We start from the raw sequence: 25033 nt of genomic DNA, 5'->3' as shown, positions 1-25033 counted from the left end.
TGCTTCTCTGGTAATAAATAGTCTATCCACAGACATAAGTTCCAAGGTAACTCATATAAGGTGCACCGTAAGCTGGCAAGATATCTTGTCCATTTCTCATCGTTGCTTCATCAGACAAATGTGGTGTTATTTACATGCAGTTGTGACCATCTCCTTATTCTTTCTGTCATCACCATCAGCTGCTGCCCAGCCCTGTACCCCTGGTGATTTAGGGCCCTTCCCCTGCCTCTGGTCACTTATAAGAAACTACAGAATGGGAATTGGGGATTAGCAGAGGCAAACTAGTATGTGTAGGATGGATAAACAACAAAGTCCTACTGTATAGCGCAGGAAACTATATTCAATATCCTGTGACAAACCACAATGGAAAAGAATATGAAAAAAATACATATATGTATAACTGAGTCACGTTGCTGTACAGCAGGAATTAACACAGCATTGTAAATCAACTATACTTCAATAAATTTTTAAAAAATAAAAAATAAAATGAGTGGGTGGTTGGAATTTAAAAAAAAAAAGAAGAAAAAGAAACTACAGCCAAGCAAGGCAGGAGGAACTGCTACCGTGGTATGGTAGAGAAATTCTTTTCTTTTTTCATGAAGACTAAGTCAAAATTGTTTTAATGTGGGCTTTTCACTGCATTTTAAAAACTGCGGCTCCTTTCCCTGAAACTGATGTCAGCTCTACATAACACCGTCATTTACAGTGACCTTTAGAGATTCTTCAGTTTAGAGAATGTTGCAGTCTACGCTCAAGAACCAAAATAAAATGATATTTGGGTTCTTGTACACTTCTTAGTAATGAAGGACTTGAACATTTTTTCCAAGGTATTAAATTGGAAAATAATGGGCAAAGAGTACAGTTGGTGTTTAGTATTTCCCAAGGAACAGATATGGAGGAAAAGAGGCATGTCTGACTCTTACACCAGAATATGATAGTGGGAGGCTAATGCGGGGTCAGCACACATTCTCACCTTTCCAAACGCCCCGTGTGGTGCTGCTCTGGTAGGTGATTGGATAGGTTTAAGAATTTATCATAGCTGAGTTTTCCTTACTGCTCTGTCGCTATGGATTTGAAAGTTGTACTTACTTGAATCTACTTTGAGTGTCATCTATAAAAATATTGACTCACGGGGCTTCCCTGGTGGTGCAATGGTTGAGAGTCCACCTGCCGATGCAGGGGACACGGGTTCGTGCGCCAGTCCGGGAAGATCCCACATGCCACGGAGCGGCTGGACCCGTGAGCCATGGCCCCGCTGAGCCTGCGTGTCTGGAGCCTGTGCTCCACAACGGGAGAGGCCACAGCAGTGAGAGGCCCGCATACGGCAAAAAAAAAAAAAAAAAAAAAAAAAATTGACTCACTATATTGTACACCTGAAGCTAATATAATATTGTGAATCAACCTAACTTCAGTAAAAAAACGAAAGCATTTAATAGTGAGCATTGGAATATGACTATTTCATGAATGGTGATTTCATGTAAAGACTGCTGGTCAACCTGCTAAGGCAGAAACCACTCTGAAGGCTTCTTCGTGCAGACGGGGTACCATCATTGGCTCCTTTGGAACAAAGATGCTGATGCATGTTTGTTACAAAAGGGTTGGAGTTTGGTATAGCCCTGTTAGAGGATTTAACTCAAATAGCAGGAAAGAAGGGTTACCATGGCAAATTCGGTGCAGATACTGTAGGTATATTTTCGTAAGACTGGGTTCTACGTGGCCTATTTTAAGATAAAGGGGTGCATGTTCAAGCATTACTAGCTGAAATAACGCTGTGCTCTCACCCTATGTAAGTTGCAGATCTCCTAGTTGATTGCACTGTTGGGAGTTCAAGTGAATGTAAATTTCATTTTGCTAGAAATCAGTTACTTTTGTGTGGGAGGTTCAAAAGAGGCCCAAACAAGAGAAATATAAAAATACAGTAAATTAGAACAGCAAAACTATTTTGTTAAATTAGTATGTGTAACTGATATATATGAACCTGATGATTCAGACCTCAATCAAAATATAAGATGAATGGCTTACGGAATTTGTGGCAGTCCTGGGTGAGGCTGTTAGACTTCCAAGAGGAGACATTAAGACTTTAACCTACCTCTGGTTAGACTCCAGCACTTTGTTTCTTGGAATCATTTTAGGGGCAAGAATCTTAAGGGAACCCAGTGAGTAAAGCCACCACAGGATGGTCTGTGTTAAATAAACCCTGTTTTGTACTGGGTCAAACAAGCAGGCTTCCCAGAGTCAAAGATTTGCTCCAGACCACAGACTTCAGAGTCAAAACGGAACAGAAGTCCAGAGCTGCTGTTAATAAACCATTGAGGATCGATGGTACCTTTCCTTGGTGCCCATGGTGTTGACATACAGGGAAACCGAAGACTCTGAGACTCCTTCTAACAAATTATGAGCCCACAGTGAAGAGCATTCTTTGTATGGCATCAGAATTCTAAAATGAATCAATAATTTCACATGTTGAAAAAACCTCACTGATTTCCATATTCAGTCCTACATGCCACTTGCTCATTTCAGTTATAGTCTCATTTTCCATGAGGGATTTCTGCCCCCCCCCCAAAAAAAAGAGCTGCGGGATCTTCAGAGATGACAGGAATATTGGCTTTGAGGAAGGAACTTTAGTATTTAAAGGCATTGTCAATTTTATAGACTGAGGATACGTATTACATAAAAGGGAGGTTGTTTCCACCACTTGGGTTGGGGGGAAAAGGCTTTTATGGTTGCAGAAGATCTGAATCCATAGAGGAAACTGCTCATCCTCGTGGCCTCTGGAGGGGCCGTCAGGATTGGCAGAGGGCGGGGTGTGGTCCAGGAGGAGGCATCCTTAGAGAGTCCTTTCTTGATGCACTTCCTTCCCAGCCCGGCACTAAGTTCAGATTTCTTTCTTTTTTTTTTTTTTTTTGTGTGTGTGTGTGTTACGCGAGCCTCTCCCGTTGCGGAGCACAGGCTCCGTAGGCGCAGGCTCAGCGGCCATGGCTCACAGGCCCAGCCGCTCCGCGGCACGTGGGATCTTCCCGGACCGGGGCACGAACCCGCGTCCCCTGCATCATCAGGCGGACTCTCAACCACTGCACCACCAGGGAAGCCCCCTCTTTCTTTCTTTTTATGAACTAAAATGTCCCTCGTCTGCCTGGTTTCCATTCTAGAAGTTATTTCCTTTGTCCCCACGTTGCTCCTCCCGAGCATTAACCCCATCAGTGAAGCCGAGGCTGGAGTCTGACTGGCTGCTGTATGATAGTAGCATTTGCACTGCAGGGCACTCCTCTCTGCTGCTCCGCCCACACGAGTAATTAATGGTGAGGACCGAGGACCCTTTGCAGATGGGTGGGAAACTGAAGCAGAGAGTGGTTCGGTTTACTTGAGAGTTCCCAGACTGTCAGAGCCCCATTGAAGCTATAGGACTGTTGTTGCCTTCAACCTAATACGTTTGCTTATATTTTAATATGTTAGCATCCTTGAGCCCAAGGGCCAGACTTAGAGGAGGATCGTGCGTTTCTCCAGCGAACGCCGTGTAGTCTCCAGTGCAGGTGCACGTGGACCTGCCCAGGTTTGGGAGCAGCGGCAGCTTCCTCATATTCTGTGTCTGTGTGTCTTTGCTGTTGTAGAATCCCACCATTCCAATGCAGAAGTTGCAGGATATCCAGAGGGCAATGGAGCTGTTATCCGCATGCCAGGGCCCCGCCAGGAACATTGATGAGGCTGCCAAACACAGATACCAGTTTTGGGACACACAGCCGGTACCCAAACTAAGTAAGCTTTTCTGCCTTTTCCCCCAAAAAACAAAGCTGGGTTAACAACAAACAAAAAACACAAAAGAGACTTGACTTCACTTATATGATTTGTTTTAGACCACAGATTCGAAATTTATACAAAAGTCATATTTTTCTTCTTAAAATAAGTGTTGGGTGGCGACATTGGCTTTCAGTAACAACAATTTTAATCTAACTCCTGTCCCTATAAAGAAATCTAATTTCCCCACACTTCAAACATTAGTGTATTAAATATATGTATATAAGAGGGGTCTCACCCACCCCCAGTTTTTTGGTTCTGATCTTCATGGAGTGGTTTTTCTTCTGCATAAATTTTTAGCAATCTCACACCTCAGTTATCCCAAAAGACACAGAAAATTTGCCCTATTAAATCTTACTGAAATGGAAAATTTTGCTCTGTTTAACAATAGGATTCTGAACACTCACCCATGTTGTTAATTATTACCAATGTGATAACATTCCAGTATAATAAGCGAATTGGGACACCCCGTGAAGGCCTTCATAAGTGCTCTGGGTCATGTAGAAATCTGTAATAGGCCTCTTTCCCTCAGTGCCCAGCTTGCTCCATCACATTTCACTTAAACTTTTACCACTTAAGGTTCTGTAAACTTAATAATTTAATAATTATTAAATTAATAATTAATAAACTTAATAATTTCATTGTTACTCTTTCACATTATGCCAGAAAAAAGATGATATAAATGTATAAAAATGTTTTTCAATGTATTACAAGCTAAACCTGCTGCTTTGTCGTATGTTTATATGAAGATACATATTTCCATATATTATTTCCATACTTTTCTTCCTTGATAGTTCCAGTTCAAAATCTGTATAATAGAAGGTATTCGTTGCCATCCCAAACTCTTATTAGCCCAGTTATGTACACATAATCAGTTTTAACAAATATAAAGCAAGGAACAATCCTTGTCTGTGCCTTCAAATAATGGGTTTCAAACTTTTTAAAAGTGACCTTTCGTTTTCCACCCATGCCCACGCCAAGCAGCTTCAAAATCGTGAGCTTCAGAGCATGAAAGAAAGAAGAAAGCAATTATCTTTGCTTGATTTTTTTTTCTTTCAGGCTCTAGAAATTATTTGGTAGTGGAGGAAGACCTTCTAGAATGAATTTGCTGGATTTTAAATGACATTGAGTTGAGTGACCATTAGCTACAGGGGTGTAGATTTATTGATCTGAATGTATTGGGTTAGGCTAAATTTTGCTGGGGGCTTTTGGGTCAGTGCCCAGGGGAGAAAATTCTCTTCCAGCTGGCGCCTCACCCCAGCGCACCTCTTTGGGAAGACTTCCCCGCCGCTCACCTCGTTTCGGCCCCTCCCCTAAATCCCTGCAGTGTTCTCGGGTTCCTAGAATGTTCTTTGCATACCTCAATTAAGGCAACACCAGGTTAATGGTGGAAGAGGGAGCCTGAGGTCGGGGAGAACGTTTGAAAGTCAGGGAGACTCTGCCTCTTCGTTTCTCTCCAGAGCCACATCCCAGTTCAGTCAAACACACCCAGCTGCTTGGAGCTGCTTGCGTGGGGTGGGCCCCTGGTGGTGTTATGTGGATCAGACAAGCCCTGAGCAACTCCCAAGGAACCCCAGGGGAACAGCTGGGAATCTGGCTTCTAGGGCTGACCCTGGAGCCTGAGGTATTCACTTGCGGATGAGCTGGTGGAGTGGAGATAAGATGAACGTGCAGAGTTAGGGATTAGGAAATAGAGAAGAAGAAACCCCTTGGGGCTGGTACAAACCCTGTGACTTCCCCCCTGTGAAAAGGTCTGTGATGGTAATAACTGTACCTGAAGCTCATTTATTCAGCAGATGTTTATTGAGTGTCTCCCACTAAATGCCAGGCACTGGGGCGCAGACCCGGGAAACAGTGGTAGGAAAGTAGGATAAACGGTGGGCGGGCGGTGAGGACATACTCCACGTAGGAAGAAGCTTTAGTCGGGGAGGATGCTGTGAGGACGTTACGTGTAAGGCTATAGCTGAAAAAATGCCAGCGGCCAGCCATGTGAAAGACCGGGGATGGGCCTTCTGGGCAGAGGCCCAGTCCGAGGGAGGGCAGTGGGCCCGAAACCCTGAGGGCAGGGCTGGGTAGATGTGTCGACGGTGGCCAGGCAAGCAGTGGCCCCGGTCAAGGGCTTGGATTTTATCCCAACCTCACTGGGAAGCTCCGGAGGAAGAAGTGGGAAAGGGTGCCTTTGTGGAAATCGCTGGAGACACTGATGGCTTGAACTGTGCTGCCAGCAACCCAGACAGAAGTAAACAGTCCTGAAATTAATTTTGAACTTTGCTGGGAGGGGTCAGGTCACTGCAGCCCTTGCCCCCCATTGGTTGAAAAAGCAGTGAAACAGAAAACATCTCTAAGGCGGTCATATCAAGCCTGTGTCGCCGGCAGTTGTGCTGAATGATTAGTCTGTAATCTAGGAGTTCAGACTGAGAAGTCACCATTGTTTGGTAATGTCCAGTTTGCCAGTGGATGACAGAGGATTTCTCCCGTATCTGGTCCACTAGCAGTTACCCTCCACCTTGCGTAACCACCCTGCTTCGCACTGGCAGCAGCTGAAACGATACAGTACTTTTAAGGATTATGTGGAACTCAAGAGCCCTAAGCACGCTTTTGTTTCCTGTAACTGACCATTTTGGATCGTCAGGACACTCTGTAATTGAATCGTCTCTCTTTTTGTCTTTGTTTTTCCCCTCCTCCCCGTCCCAGATGAAGTAATAACATCTCATGGCGCAATTGAAGCTGATAAAGAAAACGTGCGTCAAGAGCCGTATTCCCTGCCGCAGGGTTTTATGTGGGACACTTTAGATTTGGGTAACGCCGAAGTGGTGAGTAAAACCTTCGACCTCGTTCCCCGACTTGGCGTGGGTTGCTTCTGCGCTGGTCCCAAGCATCACAGGCAGGACGCTTCTTTGGTCTCGTAGCTCAGGGAGCTGTACACGCTGCTGAATGAGAATTACGTGGAGGATGACGACAACATGTTCCGCTTTGACTACTCGCCCGAGTTCCTGCTGTGGTGAGTCTCGCCGGTCACGTGTGCTTGCTGGGGACAGGGCGAGGGGGGGTCGGCCTGTCTCTGTCTGTCCCTGTGTTCCTGGACACTCACCGCATCTGTTTTCCTTGCCTGCACTGACTTCAGGGCTCTGCGTCCCCCAGGCTGGCTCCTCCAGTGGCACTGTGGAGTCAGGGTATCTTCGAACAAAAAGCTAGTGGGGTTCATCAGCGCCATTCCCGCGAACATTCGGATCTACGACAGGTACATAGTGAAGCTTGTCAGTTTTGATACATTGCTTCTCCAAGAGTTGTGGTTAGAATAGGCTTTTTTTTGGTTTTGGCCGTGCCGCGCAGCTTGTGGGATCTTAGCTCCCCAACCAGGGATGGAACCCGCGCCCCCTGCAGTGGAAGCGCGGAGTCCTAACCACTGGACCGCCAGGGAAGCCCCTAGAATAGGCTTTTTGAAATGACTGAATGCAGGCTGCTGATGTTGAGGGAGGTTGTGTGCGTGGGGAGGGCAGAGGTGTATGGAAACTGTACTTGCTGCTCTGTTTTGCTGGGAACCTAAAAGTGCTCTAAAAAATAAAGTTAAAAATAATGCATAAAAAACAGGTTGTGAACAGTGACCAAAAAAAAAAGAGCTGTATTTTTCTCTATCTCTTTTTCTGTCTCTGCTTCGCAGTCTCATACATGCACACACAGGTATGTATATATGTCCGTAGCAGAAAAAACAAAACTGTAAATAGGTATTTCAGATTTGTTTCTGGGGAAAAAAATTACTCGAGGGATTCTTTTTAAGTCTTTCTGTCCACAGATATGTCTGTTCCGTTTTTGCTCTGGGTCTTCAGCCCAGAAAGTCAAAGATACAGTTATGAAACGCGGAGATCTGATGCGTAATAGGTCTCTTCACCTTTCAGTGTACTGGGTGAGCTTATTTACTGCTAAAAAGCATTTGATCTCAAAGAATACTTTGTGCCAAATGAAATGCCTCCGTATCTGGAACCAGAGCAGAGGATGGGCTTTGGAGCTCTAGAAGGTTTATGGTCGCTCAGAAAAGCACCAGCTCTGGCCTGGTCGAGGCACTTCCCAGGGATCCTGGGTATTGCATTATGCTCCAAAGCAACGTCCTATTAGATTCTGCATCTGGGTGACCCAGTTATTGTCGTAACTGTATACATTACAGGAAAAACAGATATAGAAACTTTGAGGCACAGCTGATCCAGTTTCTACACTGAAAATTCAGAAGAGACCAAAGTTCTCAAATTTATTTAGAACAAGAGGGTTTGCTTCTCCACAGCCTGGAGTTTTGATCATTTTGGTGGGGGAGTATGGAAAATAGCTAAATCTGTGAAATATCTAAAAGATAGAATATTTTTCTTAAATATTGTGTTAAAGGAGGGCTTTCAGTTTCTCATTCTTTGAAATGTTACAGGTGTTGTCTTGCTTTTTGAAAATGTTTTCCTCTTAACGGTGGCTCTAATTTGCAACACCTTTATTTCTTAGCGTGAAGAAGATGGTCGAAATCAACTTCCTTTGTGTTCATAAGAAATTGAGATCCAAACGGGTAGCCCCAGTGTTGATTCGAGAAATAACCAGAAGAGTGAACCTGGAAGGGATTTTCCAGGCCGTTTATACTGCTGGAGTGGTTCTTCCCAAGCCAGTGGCCACATGCAGGTAATAGCGTCCCACCTTTATCTTGCACGTCACCTGTACCTAACGCTTTGAGCCTCCCTGCCATGTTGCTACAAGTATTATTCTCCACCCGCGTAACCCAGAGGGACTTTGGCTGACCCGTGATGATGTGGTTGGTGGGTAGCAGAGATGGAGATAGAACCAAGAACCACTAGCCCAGTACTCTCGCAGTAAACCCCACAGTCACGTGTGTACTAATGGTGCTACATCTCCATTTCTGTGTCTCTTCCATTTGAAAGAATAGTCTCTGCCTTGGGAAACCCAGGGCATCAGTTATCTCGGGATGCCCTGTAGTACGATTTTCTTTCCTTCTCTAACACTCACTGTCACACCAGTGCTATCAGGAACTACTCCGAAAGCTTGATAAACATCAGCTGAAAAACCCGCTAAAGCTGTTTTTATTTCTTCATCTGCTCTTATCAAGCTTTCAAAGGTTAATCTAGTAAGAAAATTGTTTATCAGATTGTCACTTGAATAACCTGTTCCTAGAGCCTCAGAAAGAGTTTATCTCCCTCTGTTATTTTTATTGACTCAAATAAGATGAAACTTCAGGAAAACAGAGTATAAAAGACAAAACTGTAAAATGACTCTCTCCTATTAACTTATTCATAAATAAACAGAATAAATAAGACTTTACAGGTGTTATTTTAATATAATCATTCATCCGAGTACCTAAACTAGAAACACTTAAGAAATTCAAGCTTGTTTTTCAAAAAGTTGTCTTCTTTGGTGTGCGTTATATAAATGTGAAGGCTACTAAACTTAAGGAGAGTTTTTTCATGTTTTTAAACTTTTTGGTTTGCTATCTTAGAATCTGTGATGCTCATTCAATACTTACAGACTGAGCATTATCAATATTCCTTCTGCAATTCTAAGATTTCTCTTTATTGAAAGAGATGGACGGTTACAAACAACAAAGGAACATAACTGGGACATCATTTAGAGGTCAAAACTGACAGATAAAATAATTGCATAGGAAGAGGGCCAGCACCCAGCACTGCACTGGGCCCAACATAAGTGTTCATTCACTGCTTCTATAACAGCTGAGCTTAGACAAAGGTGAAAAACTTGGAGAGTTAGAAATCAGTTAGATCTTAAAATCTGTATTGTATTCCAGATACTGGCATCGATCACTAAACCCCAGAAAATTGGTAGAAGTGAAATTTTCTCACTTGAGTAGAAATATGACTTTGCAGAGAACAATGAAGCTGTACAGACTTCCAGATGTAAGTAAGAATGATTTGCAGTTTTTCAAAGCTGTTAATAACTGAAACTTTTAATGTAGAAAAGAATTATTTGCAGGAAGCTAAAAACTGGCTCATGGGTCTGAGGATGTGAATATGCAGCTAGAAAGACTGCATAGAACTCTGGGGCCAGAAAAAAGGAGGTGGGTTTTTTTTTTTAAGGCTTTTTAAAGTTCTTCAGCTTGGGGTTGGAAGGGCTTGAATTCCAGACATGTAAGTTTTGAAATTTTGAGTATTTATATTCTGTTTAGGAAGAGGAAAGAAAAGTTCAGGTTTCTGATGATATCTTAACACATGGAACTAAGGAATAAGGTTTAAAGAAGAAACCCGGGGAGAGGAAATAATGTCTCATTAAATTCGCATATTTTTAAACTAGTAAATTCCCAGTGTGAAAAATTGTCTCTTAATAAGTGGAAATTTAAACGTGCTTATCAGTCTTAGCTTTATTCAGGGCTCAGATGGTGAATGAATTATCTATCGCTACATAACAAATTACCACAAATGTAGAAGTTCAGACCAACACATGTGCTATCTCTTGGGTTCTGTGGGTTAGGAATCAAGGCACTGCTTAGCTGAGGCCTTTGCTTCAGAGTTTCTCATGAAGCTGTCATTAAGGTGTCAGCCAGGGTCAGGGCCTCCTCTGAAAACTTGACCGGGGATGCATCCACTTCCAAGCTCACATGACTGTTGGCAGCCTTGAATTCTCTGTGGGCAGTTGGCCTGGGGTCCTCAGTTCCTTGCCGGCCGTCGGCCTGAGGCTGCCTCAGCTCCTGGTCGGCTGGGGTTCTCTGTAGCTTAGCTTACAGCACAGCGGCTTGCTTCATCGAACCCAGCGAGGAGAGTCTACAGAGAGCATCTGCTAGCAAGATGGAAGTTAGACCCCTGCATAGTCAATTAAAGTGGAATCACTGGTGCTGTATGTCATTGGTTAGAAGCAAGTCACAGGCCCCACCCACACTCGAGACAAGTGGATGGCGGGGACATGAACTCCAGGAGGGCAGGCATCACTGGGGCCATTGTGGAATCTGTCCGCCAAAGATGGGATCTTTTGTGTAAAGTTTTGATTTCGTCAGAGCTATTCTTTCTTTTGGGTTGTAGTAGATATTTTAACTCGATTGAGGGATTCTTGTGCAATATAGCCATGTTCCTCCCAAAGAAGGAGAGGACTTCACCTGTGGAAGGTGCAGCCAACTCTAGTGCCTTTTGTCTTGGGCCGGTTGTGTGTTTACCAAATGCATGTGATCAGCGGCTGCAGGAATTGATGTCTTTTTTCTGATGACTGACCAGAATCAACTAATTGCTGACTCAGGCAGAATTTCATAAGGAGAAAAGTGGAGGTGAAGGAAACCAGGTGTTGGACATGTCAGGGTCGTCATTCTGGGGCTCCACCACCTGGTAGAGGGCCTGGAAGGCACTGTCTCCCTTCTGCCTAAGCTGTAGTTGCAGACAGTGGGGCTTGAACTAATGAACTCACTGCCTATCTGTGAGGTCAAGGACAGAGGGGGGAACGTAGATCAGAACAGAGATAAATAAAAAGCACAGGTGACAAAATGAAGGAGGGTCCACGTGTCCTGAGGAAGAAGGATCAGGCCCCCTCAAGTTGGGGTGACAGAATTGAAGGTAAGTGTATGGAGACATGTGCACTGAAATGGAGATGCAGGAAACTGCTCTGAGGGGTCACACCATGATCATGACCATCATAATTTACTGATCAGCTAGAAATAATTTCTGCTAGTGGCCGAGACCCAGAGCCACTGAGTGGGGCAGAGTCATGTAGAGGCACAAGTGGCCATGAGAAATAAAGAGGAACAAGGGAGGCACAGTGCACAGCTAAGACAGGACACCATTGATTCTCAGCATCCTCCTTGCAAATTGTCAAATACTTTGCCGTATGTGAGTTGAAATAAGAACTGGAGGCGTGCCTACTTTTTTCACTAGGGGCGAATGCTGTTCTACTTTGGTCTCCCCAGATTTAAGTTTCTTGAGCCTAAACCTGTCTAGTTGTGGGTAAGGAAAGTGCCCCCTTACACATAGTTGCCTAACGTAGACTGAAGAATAAGGAATTTTAGTAGCTGGCGTTGGTTTATTCAGGATGATTAGAATTAGAGGTACTGAAAGTTAGTTTTGACTTGACTTTTTCCATCAGCCTCCATATTTTTGTACAAGCATCCATCAACTCATAGGTAACAAAGTTTTGACAAGTTGGTGATAAATTGCTGGTGGGGCGGGCATTGGTGTGAAACCAGACCTTGGCATCTTGGTTGTGGTTAACCTGGTTTCCTTGGTGGAGCAGTCCTCTTCTGGCCATGTTGCTATGGTGATTGCCTTTTTTCTTCCCTAATAAGTTGAAGTTTATAAAGTGCTGTCACGTATATTGTTCAGTATATTCTTCCAACCACCTTTTGAAGTCAGTATTCTTATCCCCATCGTACAGATGCAAAGACCGAGGCTTGTGAAGGTTGATGCTTAGACCAGGGCCTGTCACTAATAAGTGGAGGACTTGGAAGGCAGGCCCTAGACGTCCGTGTTTCTCCTGTGAGGTCCCTTTGTCTCCACCCTCACCTCTAACACAACTGCCTTGGGGGCACCAAGGCCCAGTCCAACCAGACGTCTCACTGTGCCGTCATTAGAGACCAGGTTGAGGCAGGAAGGGATGAGTGTCAAGGTCCAAACACCTCTCATTGGTGTGTTCCAGCCTCCCTTCCTCCTTTTAAGTCATAGGGAAGGAAAGAAAACTAAAGAGTAAATTTAAAAAAAAAGAGAGAGAGAGAGAGAGAGAAGATAGAAGAGATGCAAGTAGAGACACTGGAAAATTGGAAGGTGCTTCCAGCAGCCACCATGGTGTCAGCTCCTGAGTTAGAAGCTGGACGAGGCAGCATACACCAGACCGCCTCCTTCTCTCCCGAGGGCCCAGGCGGATGATGCCCCCTCTGGCAACTGCATCATTTAAGAACATTTTTGTACCGTGAAGCGTAAAGACAAGAACCTTACTGAATACAGCTTTTGCTCTTTGATTCTATCTCGTTTTCTGATTTGCCAGGCCCGTTTCTGCTTACCGTGCCAGCTTTACATCTTTGCTGTGGACATCTGACTATAAAAGTCAACATTGATTGCAGCCAGCATTATGCCAGACAGTTAACATCCATTATCTCATTTATTATCTACACCAATCAGAGAGGGCGGGTGACTGTCCCCAATCACAGAAGAGGACGTTGAGACACCAGATTGATTTGCCCAGAGTCTTCCAATCAGGACAGAACCATCCCCGGGGCCCATGCCATTAGCTACTGTTACCTGCGAGACTAAGGTTTTCCCAAGAGGAACACAGTTTCCTACCCTTTCAGTGTTGGTTTGTTTTTAATTTGGTGTTGAGAATTTCCAAACCACGTTGGGGTTTTTTTTTTTTTTTTTTTTTAGTCGGTGCTCTTCAAGGTGAAGGAATTTGAAGCAGATAAAAAGCGGGAGTCAGGTTAATCTCCCAGTGTCTTTACATTGTGTTGCAAGAACTTTACGCCTGGGAAGACATGCTAAGACTCAGGTGTTCTCGATTTAGTAACTGTTGATTTTTTTTTAGTGTTTAATGTCCTACTGCTCCTTCTTAAATCAAATAAATAATCATAATCATTGCCGACATCTCTACTGTGGAATCTTAGCTCCAAATCAGTTCACACCACATAGTTTGACAGAGAACGGCATTGCTTCTGTTTTTCAATAGGGCTCTGAGCTTTGTTTCCTTATGTACTTACAAGCAGATTTTACGCAGATTTCAGTGCATATAGAGTCCAACAAGTAATGCATATTAGTTGGATGGTGGGAAAGTATCTGATTCAGAAATAGAGTTTGTTTATGTAAGTTAAGATTTTCTCAGTTACTGGAAGTTTTTTCTGCTTTTTATTGAAGTCTCAGAAAACATTGCCACTTGATTCTTTCAGATTATGCCAAAGCTGAGATTTTTGTCTAGGTATAGCATTTCCCCCACCTCTTCCTGAAGACAACAGCTATTATATAAAATATGATTCTTTTTTTGTTTTTGGCGGCACTGGGCAGCTTGCAGGATCTCAATTCCCTGACCAGGGATCGAACCTGGGCCACAGTAGTGAAAGCCCAGAATCCTAACCACTAGGCTACCAGGGAACTCCCTAAAATATAATTTTATATTTTAAAATTTATTTCGTGCTTCTGTAGATTTCTTGGAGAGGATGTGACTTTCTGATGTTAGAAAGAAACAAGTTTAGGCTCTGAGACACATAAGCCATTGTTAATCAGCAAAAGTAAATATTCTTCCCCTGTTTCTAGGACCTTATATGTTTTTATAGCTGGATATAGTCTGATGTTCTCTCCTGCTTTAATGCTCCTGTAAAAACTTGTTTGAAGTGCTTGGAAATTACCAAGTTTATGTGTTTTCTCCCTGCCGGTTTGCCAAACAATACTGTTTTCACTGAGTCTTCCTTATCTAAATTCTATTACCCATTTTTCTGACCTTCAGAGACCTGAGGTAGCAGTTCTCAAAGTGTGGTCCAGGGATCCCTTGAAGCTCCCAGAAACCTCTGGGGGGCCTGTGAAGTCAGTTTTTTATAAAACACAAAAGTATAATTTGCATCTTTCATTTCATTGTCTTACAAGTGCACTGTGCAGTCTTCCAGAGGCTATATGGAATGTGAGCTTATATATTCTTTTTTTTTAAATTTCTAATTTAGTTTCTAATATGATAAATGCAGATAAATATAACCCACGTAGGCAAAGCTCTTTGGGAGTACTGAATAATTCTTAAGAGCATAACAAAGTCCCAGAACAAAATATTTGAGAACTGCTGCTTTAAGGGTGTCTTCTGGGCAGAAAGGATGTTGATTTAGTGATTACACAGTATGAAAATTCAGTGAATAAGAACTGTGCTGCAGAAGCATATTTTGCTCCAAAAAGGAGTTGGCCAGCTTCAGTCTTCATTTCTGAATGTTCTCTATGAACAGAGAAGATGTATCCTGTTGCTTTCATTAGTTAATCTCATTGCTTGGTATTATTGATTCTTACTGAACCAGTAACAAAAGAAAGAACAATCTGATGTTGAGAAAGGCTGTTTAAAATGTATCAAGGTCATCCTCATAGTAAAAAATAATCTTTTCAAATGACTGCAGTATACATTTGGTATGGCTTTGGCCTTCCTACCAGCATTTAGAAATGTATATTTATTTCATGTAACACCATTTAGCAATCACATAGGTTTCCTCTTCCCATGAATTGCAGTGTAGAAATGCTCCGAATGACTAAAATTGGCTTAGGGAATACAAAAGAAAAATACAGTTTCACTCCTGGCTTGTACTTAAATGCCAGGCTGTAGAAATATCATCTCTTCAGAGCTGACAGTGACTTTTTTCCGTGTCTGCAGCCTTCACCTCACCTTATTGGGTAAATGATTGTGCTAAAAACCTAGGAATTCATTCATTCATTCAACACCTATTCAGGCCATTATTAACCAAGGGTTAAGCCTTGGGTGGAACCTGGGGCCTGGAGATTTCGGGTCCTTTGGCTTTGAGATCCACAGAAATACTAAAAGTATGAGTTCTCTATTAAATGTCAAGGACTTAAAATTCTCTCAGTTTAGAATATTAAACTATTTTAGCTGCATTACTGCATCTTTGTAGATTCCATAAATCATAACTGAGTGGCACATAGTAAATACTCAGCTAAGGACTGCTGGGTCTGTAAACACAAAGCCCCTCTCCTCCCAAAGTGAATCAGTAAGCAATCAGCGGTTCTTGGCACAGAACGTTAGAAACCTCAGCACAACTACTAACATCCATCAGAGCCGACACTCAAGATGAAAACCCGTTTTCCACCTTGGTCTTCTCCCCTACCAGTAGTCTGGGGGCATGCAGGAATTGTGATAATCTAATTTTAAAGGCAGTTTTTAATTTTAAAGTACTTAGATAAACAACAAGGTCCTAATGTACAGCACAGGGAACTATATTCAATATCCTGTGATTAAACCATAATGGAAAAGAATATAAAAAAAGAATGTATATGTATGTATAACTGAGTCACTTTGCTGTACAACAGAGATTGGCACATTATAAATCAACTATATTTCAATTAAAAAAAAATTCTAAAAGTACTTAGTGGTAATTTAGGACAGAAAAGATAGAATAGCACTATTTATATACAAGTTATTTGTCACTTAAAATTTATCCAATATTTCTTCAAGAAAAAAAAATATCGAGTTAACTGGGAAAATGCAGTTGTATTTGTATTAAGTTTTTCTTTGTACAAACAAGCAAATGTAGTGACCTTTCTCACTTCTGTTGTCAAGTATCCTGGTGTCTGTACACTTCCTATAGTTGCTGTCTGGAGCTCTTTTAAGGATAAGACTTGAACAAATCCAAATGGGGACTTGTCCTGACCTTGAGGGTTTGTTATTCCCATGGCCTAATGTAAAAATTTTGATGTTCTGGAATGATGGATTCAGATGCCTATTCTGATCACCTTTTAATCAAAAGATGGCATAAGAGATCAGGGCCACTACTTGGCAACTAGCCATTCATTCTTGGCAATTAAAATGCTTCCCTTCCCATACTGACCGATATGATTTTTACTTTTCTTGCATTTTTATTGCTCACGAGAACAGAAGAGCTACATTTTTTCCACGGGCTATTGGACTAAAAGTTTCTCGGCCATTTTCAACTGTGTTTTCAAAATGTCAGACGTGGCAGTCTTAAAAGTGTGATCCTCCAGAACACATGCTGAGATTGTTCTGCCCTATCGTGTAGGCTGTTAAAGTTCTTGGCATGGGGATATAGATGAACTTGTAGTGTTCCCGTTGGTTTTGTCTGGGTCATGGACAATACTGACCAAAGACCTGGTACACAGAGATAGGATAGAACATGTCGTGTAGCTTATGTTCTAAACTAGTGGTTCTCAAGCTTTATGTGTATACGAATCACCAGGGGATCTTGTGAAACTGCACATCCTGACTTGGTAGGTCTGCGGTGGGCCCACGATTCTGCAGTTCTGACAAGCTCCCATGGGATGCTAATATTGCTGGTCTGGGGATCATGCTTTGGCGCCAAGTTTGTTTACTCCTCTTATTTAAACCTCCCAACTTTTTTTGTTTTAATAAATTTATTTATTTTATTTTACTTTTTTGGCTGTGTTGGGTCTTCATTGCTGCAAGCGGGCTTTCTCTAGTGGCAGCGAGCAAGGGCTACTCTTCGTTGCTGTGCGCGGGCTTCTCATTGTGGTGGCTTCTCTTGTTGCGGAGCACAGGCTGTAGGCACGTGGACTTAAGTAGTTGCAGCGCACAGGCTCAGTAGCTGTGTCTCACGGGCTCTAGAGCGCAGGCTCAGTAGTTGTGGCGTACGGGCTTAGTTGCTCTGCAGCATGTGGGATATTCCTGGACCAGGGCTCGAACCCGTGTCACCTGCATTGGCAGGTGGATTCTTAACCATTGTGCCACCAGGGAAGCCCGTCCCAACTGGTTTTGTTTTCACTCTAACAGGTTACAAAAACTTCAGGCTTGAGGCCAATGGAACCAAGAGATATCAAAGCTGTTCAAGAACTAACCAACAGTTACCTGAAGCAGTTTCATCTAGCCCCGGTGATGGATGAAGAGGAAGTAGCCCACTGGTTCCTCCCCCAGGAGCACATCATTGACACTTTTGTAGTGGAGGTAAAGAGAAGGTGATAAGATAGTACAGAGAAGTATGAGAACACTGTGCAACTGAGTCCATTTTCCAGAAGGATCATAGAGTGTCCATTCCCTTCCTGCCCACATGACTCAGTGCTTCTGAACCAGCTTCCTGCTCACCCTTTCAGAACCAGCTGTCCTTACAGCTTCCATTCCTGGCAGAAGAGCACACTTTTACTACTTAATCATGGGGAATCAGGGTTCTGATCTGCTCTGTTGTTGTCTGTGTGACTAATTGCTTTTCTTAGTTTTGAAAAGGCCAGTTTGGATGATCTCATCTGAGAAGGATGTGTCCCAAAGTTTAATATTGTTTTGCTTTTGAAAAACTGGTTGGAACTGAACTGCCTTTGTTCAAGATGGCATAATTCAACCACTTCACTCAACCCTTGTCTTCTTGATTTGTAAAAGGTTTTTTTTGGTTTTTTGTTTTTTGGCCATGCTGTGCAGCTTGCAGGATCTTAGTTCCCCAACCAGGGATAGAACCTGGGTCCCTGGAAGTGAGAGCACCAGGTCTTAAACACTGGACCACCAGGGAATTCCCTGTCAAAGTTTTATATAGCCTGAATACTGATACTTTGTATTGTGGTCCATTTCTGGGTTCTCTATTCTGTTCCATTGATCTCTGTGTCTGTTTCCTCACCAGTACCACATTGTCTTAATTACTGTAATTGTATAGTAAGCCTTGATACCAGGTAGAGTGATTCCTCCCACTTTATTCTTCTTTGTCAAGATTATTTTAGCTAATCTAGTTCCTTTGCCTTTGCATATAAATTTTAGAATAAGCTTGTCGTTATCTACAAAAGACCTTGCTGGGATTTTGATAAGAATTACATTAACTCTGTAGATTAATTTAGGGAGAATTAACAAGTCTTCCAATCCATGAACATGGTATGTCTCCATTTATTTAGGTCTTCTAAAATTTATTTTGTCAGCATTCTGTAATTTTCAGCATCCAGATCCTGTATATATTTTTTAAAGTGTTTACCTAAATACTTCATTTCCTTGGAGTGATTATAAATGGTATTATGTTTTTAATTTTGGTTTCCACATGTTTATTTTTAGTATGTAGAAATGTAATTGGTTTTTCTTTGTTGCTCTTGTATCCTGCAGGCTTGCTGAAATCACTTATTAGTTCCAGGAATTTACTTGGAGATTTCTTGGGATTTCCACATAGACAATTGTGTCATCTACAAATAGGGTCAGTTTTATTTCTTCCCTTTCCATGTGTATGCCTTTTCTTCCTTTCTCTTGCCTTATTGCAGGGGCTAGATATTCCAGTACTTTATTGAATAAGAGTGGTAAAGATCAACATCCTTGCCTTGTTCCTGTTATTAGGGGAAAAGCATTCAGTCTTACCCCATGAATCTTACTCCATGATGTTAGCTGTAGGTTTTTCATGGAAGCTCCTTACTGATTTGAGAAAATTCCCAACTTGTTGAGAGTTCTTATTATAAATGGGTGTTGGATTTTGTCCAGTGCCTTTTCTGCTTCAATTCATACAATCATGATTTTTCTTCTTCATTTATTGATTTTCATTTATTGATTTTCAAATGTTTGACCACCCTTGCATACCTAGAAAAATTATCCACTTGGTTATGGTATATAATTTTTATACATTGTTGGATTTGGAGTGCTGATATTTTGTTGAGTATTTACTGAGTTCATGAGAGATATTGGTCTGCAGTTTCTTTTTTTGTACTGTCTTTGTTTGGTTTTGATATCAAGATACTACTGGCCTCATAAGATGAGTTGGGAAGTATGACCTCGTCTTCTGTTTTCTAGAAGAAATTATATAGAATTGGTGTTAATTCCTTAAATGTTTGCTAGAATTCTCCAGTTGAAACCATCTGACCTTAGAGAATTCTTTTGTGTTGAAATAATGAATTCACTTTCTTTTATGATTATAGGACTGTTCATCTTGTATGAGTTTTAATACAGTTTAGAAGAATTGGTCTGCTTCTAAATTGTCAAATTTGTAAGAATAAAGTTGTTCATAGTATTCCCTTTTAATGGCTACAGAATCTGTAGTCATAGCCCTTATTTAATTCTGGTAGTTCTGTCAGTTAATGAGAGGGGTGTGGAAGTCCCCAACTATAACTCTGGATTTGTCTTTTTCCCCTTCAGTTCTCTCAGTTTTTCTTGATGTCTCTGGAGGGTCTTGTTTGGTACTTATACATGTTGGACCTGCATGAGTTTCTAGTGGATTGATCATTTTATCATCATGTAATACCCCTCTTTGTCTTCAGTAGTTCTCTTTGCTCTGAAGTCTACTTCCTTGTATATTAATACAGGCAGACCTCGTTTCATTGCACGTCGCTTTATTGTCCTAAGCAGATACTGCATTTTTTATAAATTGAAAGTTTGTGGTAACCCTGTGTCCAGCAAGTCTGTTGGTGCCATTTTTTCCAACAGCGTTTGCTCACTTTGTTTCTGTGTGTCACATTTTGGTAATTCTTGTAATATTTCAAACTTTTTCATTATGGTTAAATTTGTTATGGTGATCTTTGATGTTACTACTTCTACTCGCTGAAAGTTCAAATGACGGTTAGCATTTTTTAGCAATAAAGTGTTTTTAAATTAAGGTATGTACATTGTTTTCTAGGCATAATGCTATTGCATACTTAACAGACTACAGTATAGTGTGAACAAAAGTTTCATATAAACTGGGAAAACAAAAAAATTCATGTGACTCGCTTTATTGCCATGTTCGCTTTATTGAGGGGTCTGGAACCAAACCCACAGTATCTCTGAGGTATATGTGTATAGCCACTCCTACTTTTTTAAAATTCATGTTTGCATGGTTTCAGTCCTTTTACTTTCAACCCATCTATGTCATTGAATTTGAAGTGAATTTCTTGTAAACAGTATATATTTGGGCCATTTTTCCTTATCCACTCTGCCAGAATCTTTTGATTGGTGTTTTTTGGCCATTTACATTTGATGATTATTGATATGTTAGAGCTTAAGTCTTCTATATTATAATACATGTTTTCTGTTTGTTTCTTCTGGTTTCTGTCCCTCTGTTTCTGTTTCCTTGCCTTCCTGTTCCTTGAACATTTTTGGATGTCTTGATTTATTTATAGTGCATTTGAGTATATCTGTGTACGTCTCATGATGGTTGCTCTGGGTATTACAGTATACAGATGTGACTTATCACAGTCTTCTGGTATCCATGTTGTACCACTTCCAAGTGACTTTACTTCTCTTTACTTTTTCATCATTTTTTTTCACATCTTTATTAGAGTAAAATTGCTTTACAATGTTGTGTTAGTTTCTGCTGTACAGTCTCATTGTTTAAATATCACTGTCTTGAGTATCAGATGGTGTCATAATTTTTGTTTCAATCATCGTGTCATTTATAAAACTCATGAGAAGAAGCATAGCTCAAAGTATGTACCCAGATTTCTGTTCCTTCTTCCTTCCTTCCTTTCTGATGCTCCATGATGCTTTCTTTTATGATTTCCTTTCTATTTGAAGAATGTACTTCATCCAGTCTTAAAGGTATGTATGCTAGCAGCAAATTCTTTTAGTTTTCATTTGTCTGAGAATGTCCTTATTTCCTCTTCTTTCCTGAAGAAAGTTTTGCCAGATACAGAATTCATGGTGGACGGTTCTTTTCTTTCAGCTCTTATGCCACTTGCTTCTGGCCTCTGTGGTTTCAGGTGAGCAGTCTGCTGTCATTTGAATTAGTATTTCCCCATAGGTAATGTGTTGTTTCTCTGTGGCTACTTTCAAGATCTCTCTCTGTCTTTAGTTTTTGGAAATTTCATTATGATGTGTCTTGGTGTGGATTTCTTTGGGTTTATCCTGTTAGAGTTCACATGGCTTCTTGAATCTACTATGTCCGTTTTGCCAAATTTGGGAAGTTTTCAGCCATTGTCTCTTTCAGCCCCACATTTTCTTCTTTCCCTCTGGGACTCCAGTGATATGAATGGTGAATCTTTTGTTACTGCCCCACAGATCCCTGAGGCTTAATTCTATTTTTTTTTTTTTCATTCTGTTTTCTCTCTTGTTTCAGATTGGGTAAATTCAAGTTCAGTGATTCTATCCTCTGTCATCTCCACTCTACTGTTGAGCCCATCCAGTGATTTTTTTTTTTTTCCTCTAATTTCTGCTGTGGTGTTTTTCAAGTTGAAAATCCTTAATAAAGCTGAAAATTTAGGTCTTTAAGTCATCTCTCACTTTTGCTGAACATCTTTAATTTCATAATGTCTGAAAAAAAGGTTTAATGAATCAGAAGCACTCAAAAACCAGATAATACATCCTCTGGAATTTTCTGCTAAAACAAATATTAGCAATGGCATATGTGGTCTAGCCTCCGCAGCTGTATACTTCAAATATATCATGGTTTGAATTATATGCAGACTTGCATAGGTCACTGCAGGTAATAGAAACAATGCAAACAATATTGGCTAATTTCTTGTATTGAAAGTGTACCAGTGATGACAAAACAAACACCATCTTTTGCATCCCTTTTGATTTTTGATAGCTTCAGATTTTCTCATTCACACACGTATATTTTGGTGCAGTACCAGTGCCTTTTTACAAGCTTCTAAAAAACTAGCTTCCAAATCCTATCCAACTTCACTTTAAGCTGATACAATTCCTGCCTTGTGCCAAGAAGATTATTATACAGTATCCTCTAGTTGGAAAAGGTAGCCTTCTAATCCTTGGTGCTCTTATTCCTGCAAAAACAATGAATTTACTTTTATCACTGTCCCATAAGTCTAGAGAGACTCATTAGTCAACCAGAGAGCGTTCCTTTTAGAACATTCTGCTTCTTAAGAACTTGATGCCAGTTGCTGACAAGCACTTAGGCTGAGGCACAGCTCCACGCTCTTCCTTGGCCTCTGCCCAGCATATGGTAAGGGACTCCACATCAGACCTGGAGAGCGGAGCATGAGCTGTTGCTTTTCATTCTAACGGAAAGCTGTGGTGCAAGTCAGAGATCAAGACGTGAGCTGAGATGCCTGGATGAAACTTGTTCAAGGAGATGTTTACCTGACATTGCCTTTGTTCTTTAGAACTCCAGTGGTAAACTAACTGACTTCCTGAGCTTCTACACGCTCCCCTCCACAGTCATGCATCACCCCGCCCACAAGAGCCTCAAAGCCGCCTACTCCTTCTACAATATCCACACAGAGACGCCGCTGCTGGACCTCATGAATGACGCGCTCATCATCGCCAAGCTGGTATGCAACTCACTCCTTGTCATCCCATGTGTGTCTCCAAATACGTATATTGGAATATATAAAACATCTTGTATTTTCTTCCACACGGTGGGGGGATTTGTTTGAGATACTTCTTACTATTGACAGTCAAAGGAAGAATTTTGATAAGAGGTTTTTTTTTTTAATTTAACGGCTATTTTCATCATTAATTCTGTTGTAACTTAACCAAAAAGACATTTTGTACAAATTAGAAACTTGTAACCCTTATATAAAGATACACGAAATTCATAATATAAGGAATATAAGAAAACTAACGTGATCCCATGATACAGGCATACCTTGGAGATATTGTGGGTTTGGTTCCAGATGGTTCCAGATCACTGCAGTAAAGCAAGCGTCGCAATAAAGCGAGAGCCACACGAGTGTTTTGGCTCCCAGTGCATATAAAAGTTATCTTTACACTATAGTGTAGTCTGTTAAGTGTGCACTAGCATATTTAAACAATATACAGACCTTAATTTAAAATACTTTATTGCTAAAAAATAATGCTAACCATCATCTGAGCCTTCAGCGAGTTGTAGTCATATCAGAGATCACAGATCACCATAACAAATGTAATAATGAAAAAGTTTGAAATATTACAAGAATTACCAAAGTGGAACACAGAGACACGAAGTGAGCAAATGCTATTGGAAAAATGACTCTGATAGACTTGCTCGATGGAGGGTTGCCATAGACCTTCAATTTGTAAAAAACCCAGAATCTGTGAAACTCAATAAAACAAGGTCTGTCTGTATGGGGAAAATATGAGTGTATTGCAGTGAATAATTGGCAACAGTAGGTTTTTTGATTCAAATAAATAGTCTCTGAATTTTAAAATTAAAGAAATTTAATTTTAACTATTGGAATTATTATTATTAAAAGGATTTGAAATGAAAAGAATTAAATTCAAAATGTTCCTTACTATATTTGCATTATTTTTCTATTTCCTCAGTGTGGTAGTAAGGATGATTGTTAAATTCTTGCTACAAATAAACATTTTTCTTTAAAAAGAAATTGAAATCAGCTGATGGGGACATTTTGATGTAATTGCTGAGTGAGAACATAAATATTGTTCACGAGAAATTGGGAGCAACCCTTCAAAAGTGTCTTCCTTGTAGTCTTCTAGTATTTGATCATTGGAAACATTTTTTTTAATCTATTATAAGTGGATCCCCAAATCAGCATTCTTCTTTGCTTCTTTGATCTTGTAGCTCATTTTCAACTACCTCCCCAAAAAGGCCAGTAATAAGTTATTTAAGGTAAAACCCCTGAGAAATAGAAATGTAGGTGCTTCATCTATATCACATTTTGCATAGTATTATCTAAGCTTTTTTTTAAATTCTGTTTTTACTATTGAAATGTTACTAAATTTATTTCCCATTATCAGCCCAAGACAGATACACGATTTAAAGTCTTTACAGCTTTGATTTCTTGGCGTAGGTTCAGGTAAGTCAGAATGTAGAAAGGCCAGTAACTAACAGTTCTGGTGATAGAGCCATCTAGGCAGCTGTTTGCTTCAAAAACAGGGACAAGGGCTTCCCTGGTGGCGCAGTGGTTGAGAGTCCGCCTGCCGATGCGGGGGACACGGGTTCGTGCCCGGGTCCGGGAAGATCCCACATGCCGTGGAGCGGCTGTGCCCGTGAGCCATGGCTGCTGAGCCTGCGCGTCCGGAGCCTGTGCTCCGCAATGGGAGAGGCCACAACAGTGAGAGGCCCACATACCACAAAAAAAAAAAAAGAGTAGCCCCCACTTGACCCAACTAGAGTAAAGCCTGCACACAGCAATGAAGACCCAATGCAGCCAAAAATAAAATAAATAAATAAAATAAATTTTAAAAAAAACAGGGACAAAGTATTTCCTGAAATTTTAATAGATTCTTTTTTGTCAGCCATCAGACTGCACTTTTCGATTCAGCATTTCTGGATAATCTTGCTGACTCCATCAGATTCACTGCTTGCTAGTTTAATAAGACAGTTTTGAACTGAATTCCTAACCCATACTATATATTGCAGACATTAAACCTTATTATAAATGCATTATCAATTCAAGCTATTAGTAGGGGAATGAAATGTTATACTGAAATACATAATATACAAAACACTCTAATCCTTTGAAACTTTAAAATTAAATTTTTTTTACATTGACAGAAAGGATTTGATGTATTCAATGCACTAGATTTGATGGAAAATAAGACATTCTTGGAAAAACTCAAGTTTGGCATAGGCGATGGCAATTTACAGTATTACTTATACAACTGGAGGTGTCCAGGGACAGAGTCCGAAAAGGTAAGTGAAGTTGATAAACCTTTGTAAACTTGATAAATTTACCTAGAAAATCCCATATTTGCTTCTCTTCGGATTGTTGAGAGGTTTTTTCTTGAGTAGCTTTTTAAAAATATAGATCTATTGTACTACGTTATAATTTTTCTTGCTCAC

General features: G+C 41.0%; 1 protein-coding gene across 1 annotated transcript in view; it reads left to right on the top strand.

Annotated features, from left to right (window-relative positions):
• The window catches only part of LOC309819352 (glycylpeptide N-tetradecanoyltransferase 2-like), a gene marked incomplete at its 5' end in the record, with an annotated part of 34940 nt that overhangs the window by 8408 nt on the left and 1499 nt on the right, over window positions 1-25033 (top strand). The window contains 9 exons of the mRNA XM_082649444.1: window positions 3609-3753; window positions 6487-6605; window positions 6702-6793; window positions 6917-7033; window positions 8275-8445; window positions 9581-9689; window positions 17197-17367; window positions 22410-22577; window positions 24746-24883. Of these exons, the coding sequence (XP_082505570.1) occupies window positions 3609-3753; window positions 6487-6605; window positions 6702-6793; window positions 6917-7033; window positions 8275-8445; window positions 9581-9689; window positions 17197-17367; window positions 22410-22577; window positions 24746-24883 (1230 nt within the window). The remainder of the gene's footprint in view (window positions 1-3608; window positions 3754-6486; window positions 6606-6701; window positions 6794-6916; window positions 7034-8274; window positions 8446-9580; window positions 9690-17196; window positions 17368-22409; window positions 22578-24745; window positions 24884-25033) is intronic.

The sequence above is a fragment of the Grampus griseus genome (assembly GCF_964374135.1).
Source record: "Grampus griseus genome assembly, chromosome: 2".
NCBI lineage: Eukaryota > Metazoa > Chordata > Mammalia > Artiodactyla > Delphinidae > Grampus > Grampus griseus.
The sequence above is the reverse complement of the archived record's forward strand: the minus strand, read 5'-3'. Positions and strand labels throughout refer to the sequence as shown.